This window comes from Puntigrus tetrazona, unplaced genomic scaffold (assembly GCF_018831695.1).
Source record: "Puntigrus tetrazona isolate hp1 unplaced genomic scaffold, ASM1883169v1 S000000513, whole genome shotgun sequence".
NCBI lineage: Eukaryota > Metazoa > Chordata > Actinopteri > Cypriniformes > Cyprinidae > Puntigrus > Puntigrus tetrazona.
In genome coordinates, this window is record NW_025048150.1 from 1127501 (window position 1) to 1132500 (window position 5000).

A 5000-nucleotide genomic window follows, 5' to 3' on the forward strand; every position below is an offset into this window, starting at 1 on the left:
TACACGCCACTTAAATGTGGTGATAATTGTGCCGTTAATCAATAAACTGTCCGTTTCCTTGAATTAAAAAAAAATGGCGTGCAAAAAAACGTTCTGCATTTAAATAATGATAAAAACCGACAATATTTGGGCTCTCTTACCCCACATCTATTAATCATTTAACATCTTACACTCAACAGCCTAGTATATAGTTACAGTAATATATGAGAAAAAGGGGCAATGAATCAGTTCATAGCATTATTGACCTGTATTTTAAGGATTAATTAATGTTGTGTAAAATAAAAATTAAGAATATGATTAATAATATTATTTCTTTATAGGCTACGAATTGATTTAGATTATATAAGCTTTGTTGCATTAAAAGTTGTACAAATGGCATCAAATCAAATAAAAACAAAATGTGATTATTAATGTTATTGCATCATTAAAGATGCAAATGATCCAAAATCTAATCAACTGGACTATATAAAGCTGCAAAACAGTGATAAAAGCTCATGGCTTTAGGAATATTGCATAAAAATATAAAAATTAGATGTGGATATTTGACATGGTTACAAAGACTGTAAAATGTTTTTTTATATTTTCTAATAGATAATTGAGTAAGATTAATGTGTTGTTCACGTGTGTCTCTCTCCAGTGAGTTATTTGAGATCAGTCACATCAGGACCATCTACCACATGTTTATTGCTGCTCTCCTCCTCTTCATCATCAGCACTTTAGCAGTGGACTACATCGACCAGGGCAGGTGTGTGTGTGTGTGTGTGTGTGTGTGTGTGTGTGAGTGTGTGTGTGTGTGTGTGTGTGTGTGTGTGTGAGTGTGTGTGTGTGAATAGAGCATCAGACGCATATAAGGTATCAGAGTGTGTGTTTGTGTGTGTGTGTGTGTGTGTGTGTGTGTGTGTGTGTGTGTGAATAAAGCATCAGACGTATATAAGGTCTCAGAGTGTGTGTGTGTGTGTGTGTGTGTGTGTGTGTGTGTGTGTGTGAGTGTGTGTGTGTGTGTGTGTGTGTGTGTGTGAGTGTGTGTGTGTGAATAGAGCATCAGACGCATATAAGGTATCAGAGTGTGTGTTTGTGTGTGTGTGTGAGTGTGTGTGTGAATAAAGCATCAGACGTATATAAGGTCTCAGAGTGTGTGTGTGTGTGTGTGTGTGTGTGTGTGAATAGAGCATCAGACACATATAAGGTATCAGTGTGTGTGTGTGTGTGTGTGTGTGTGAGTGTGTGTGTGTGTGTGTGAGTGTGTGTGTGAATAAAGCATCAGACGTATATAAGGTATCAGAGTGTGTGTTTTTGTGTGTGTGTGTGTGTGTGTGTATGTGTGTGTGTGAATAGAGCATCAGACGCATATAAGGTATCAGAGTGTGTGTGTGTGTGTGTGAGTGTGTGTGTGTGTGTGTGAGTGTGTGTGTGTGTGTGTGTGTGAGAGTGTGTGTGAATAAAGCATCAGACGCATATAAGGTATCAGAGTGTGTGTGTGTGTGTGTGTGTGTGTGTGTGTGTGTGTGTGTGAATAGAGCATCAGACGTATATAAGGTCTCAGAGTGTGTGTGTTCGTGTGTGTGTGTGTGTGTGTGTGTGTGAGTGTGTGTGTGTGTGAATAGAGCATCAGACGCATATAAGGTATCAGAGTGTGTGTTTGTGTGTGTGTGTGTGTGTGTGTGTGTGTGTGAATAGAGCATCAGACGTATATAAGGTATCAGAGAGTGTGTGTGTGAATAGAGCATCAGACGTATATAAGATCTCAGTGTGTGTGTGTGTGTGTGTGTGTGTGTGTGTGTGTGTGTTCAGGCTGGTTCTGGACCTGGATCTGTTCTATTACGCGTTCGGTCAGCTGGGGACGGTGGTCTGGGCCTGGACGCTCATGTTCTTATACACTCTTCTCGGCCCGTATCACGTCCTGAGCGTCTGGGCTTCACTGAATGACGGCGGCGGCTGGAGGACTCGTGTGTCTGCGTTGACGGCGCTAACGCTGTGTGTGGCGCAGACGAGCATGCTGGGAATCTTTCCCGTGTACGTGGTCCTGCGTTATCAGCTGCCGCCCGCTTCACGATTCATCATCATACTAGAACAGGTACAGAGAACACACACCTCAGGCACTCGTTTCATTAAATCCTACGTAAAATCAAATGTATACATATAGTTAATGCAAATAAATAAAAATAGGAAATTAAATGTATTGTAATTAGTTTCGTGTCATTATTGTAATTTAGCATGTTTTAATAAAGCTATGAAATATTTACAGACATCTACATAGTTTCATGCGTGTAGTGGTTAGGCTTTTTAGGGTTAGGGTGTGTATGCGTGTGTGTGTATTATATGTGTGTGTGTGTGTATTATATGTGTGTGTGTGTATATTATATGTGTGTGTGTGTGTGTATATTATAAGTGTGTGTGTGTGTATTATATATATATATATATATATATATATATATATATATATATAAGTGTGTGTGTGTGTGTGTCTATTATATATATTATATATTAAAAGATAAAATCAAAATGTATGATTTTACACACAATTATTTAGAAATATCTTCATGCTTAATGCATGATTTAAAAAATAAACACATTCAAAATTATTGTAATTTTTAAGTAAATACAATTAGTGTTCATATTATTCATATGTTCATATTTAACTAATTACTATTTTAATGAAATTATTCTTTACTCTACTTCTCTATTATATTTAAATATATCATTAACACATTGCATCGTTTTCACAATTAATGACATTTAAATCAAAATGAATTCTGTTTTTATGAGATGGTGCCAGATTTATTCAGGCTTTGCGTCAGTGTTCACGTGGGGGTTCACGGACCAAAGACCGCAGTCCTTCGCAAAATGAAACGGGTCACGACATCACTGGCTGCGTACCAGCAGAGGTCAGAGGTCAGCGGTCCGCCGGCCTACGCCTGCACTGAGAGCCAAACAGACGACAAGCACGCAGATAAAGCTGTTTTTGCAAACCTGCCAAAATCCCGCTTTTCCCTCCCCAGATCAGACTGGTGATGAAGAGCTACTCGTTCATCCGTGAAACCACGCCGGCCGTTCTCAGGAGCGCGCGGCGGACGGGTGACGCCGATAAACAGCAGCCTCACACGAGTGGAGTCAAACCCCGAGAGCCCCTGAGATACCCGTCTCTCTCCAGCTACCTGTACTTCTTGTTCTGCCCGACTCTGATCTACCGGGAGGTTTATCCGCGGTAACAAACGACTTTATAACAACGTGACGGAGCTAAAAATCAATATCCTCACTGTTTGTTGTTCTCTTTCAGAAACCCGTGCGTCAGATGGAATTATGTCGGCATGAACTTTCTGAAGGTGGGACTGACGCTCTCTCACACGCCTGGGTCATATTCAAATAAGAGCGTTCGATTATGCATGAAGAAAATGACGCAATTATGCAATTTGATGATAATTATGCACATGCAAACACTACCAATAAAAAATAAAATATCACACAGCGCGTCTAGATTGAGTTAATGATGACACGTCAGTCACACAACTGCAATAGAATATTCCTAGTTTATTGATTCTCACTAATACTAATAATAATTTCGTCTTTTACGTTTCCTTGAAAGCCTCCTGATTTGGTGGCTATTCAATAAAAACTTGATGTTGTCAATGACAACAGCTGGAACATATTTTCTTTCTCTTTGCATTACTTGACTTTGCATAACTCTTATTTAAAGCAATGCGATAAACTAATCGGATTACACTGTCTAAAATGTAATGCAATGGAGAAAATGAGTCTGTCGTGAAAACACGTACGTCGCTGGTTGTAGACGTCGATGTAATCTCGCGATCTTCCCTGAGCGTGAATCCAGGTGCTTGTGTTCCTCGCAGATCTTGGCCAGTCTGTTCTACCTGTACTTCATCCTGCAGCGCCTGTGCATCCCTGTGTTCAGGAACAAGAGCAACCAGCCGTTCAGCACACGCACGTTCATCCTGGCGCTCTTCCACGCCGCTTTTCCAGGTACCTCACACACACACACACACACACACACACACACACACACACACACACACACACACACACACACACACACTTAGTCATTTAGCAGACATTTTCATACAAGGCTACTCTAAATGAGAACAAACAGAAGCAATCAGAACCTCAGAATATATATATAGACACACACACACACACTATATATATGAACACACACACACAAACACACACATACTGTATATGTATATATACAAACTATATATATGCACACACACACATATATATATATATATAGACACACACACACACACATATATATATATACACACACACACACACTATATATATGCACACAAACAGACAAAACATACAATCTTTTCAATATTAGCGCTGTCAGACGATTATGAATAAATATACATAAATAAACATAAATAATTTTTGTGTATAATGTAATGCTTTTTTATATAATTTATATTATTTATAAATATATTTAACATATTAAGATAACATTTTTCTTAAACATATACATGCATGAGTATTTATACATACATAATAAATATACATAGAACACATTTCATTTCATTTTAATCCTTTCATTTTGAACCAATCATGATTGTCTGACAGAACTAAATATATATATATATATATATAAATATAAATAAGCCAACAAAAAACAAATAGATATAATAGAATTAGCATTCATATTCTACACATTCACTATATATCTGTCCTCCAAGTCAACATCAAATCATTTCTGCTCTTCCTGTGAGCGTTTGATCAAACTTCAATAACTCTCTGACGCCAGTGTCATCAAACTCCTCAGTACCGATGATTTGAGGCCGTTTCCTGTCTTGTTCAGGGATGCTTATTTTAATGTTGGGTTTCTACGCCTTCCTGCACTGCTGGCTGAACGCCTTCGCCGAGATGCTGCGCTTCGCCGACCGGATGTTTTACAAAGTAAGTGGAAATCGTTCCAAGCGTGCCGAAAACCAGTGAGGACGAGTTCAGATTTCCTTGCTCGGCAATGGGTGAATGGGTGCCGTCAG

General features: G+C 38.8%; 1 protein-coding gene across 1 annotated transcript in view; it reads left to right on the forward strand.

Moving 5' to 3' along the window:
• soat2 (sterol O-acyltransferase 2) overlaps window positions 1-5000 on the forward strand; it is a 13065-nt gene that overhangs the window by 3858 nt on the left and 4207 nt on the right. Inside the window, exons 6-11 of the mRNA XM_043232063.1 lie at window positions 638-745; window positions 1792-2074; window positions 3000-3205; window positions 3278-3323; window positions 3849-3978; window positions 4814-4911. Of these exons, the coding sequence (XP_043087998.1) occupies window positions 638-745; window positions 1792-2074; window positions 3000-3205; window positions 3278-3323; window positions 3849-3978; window positions 4814-4911 (871 nt within the window). The remainder of the gene's footprint in view (window positions 1-637; window positions 746-1791; window positions 2075-2999; window positions 3206-3277; window positions 3324-3848; window positions 3979-4813; window positions 4912-5000) is intronic.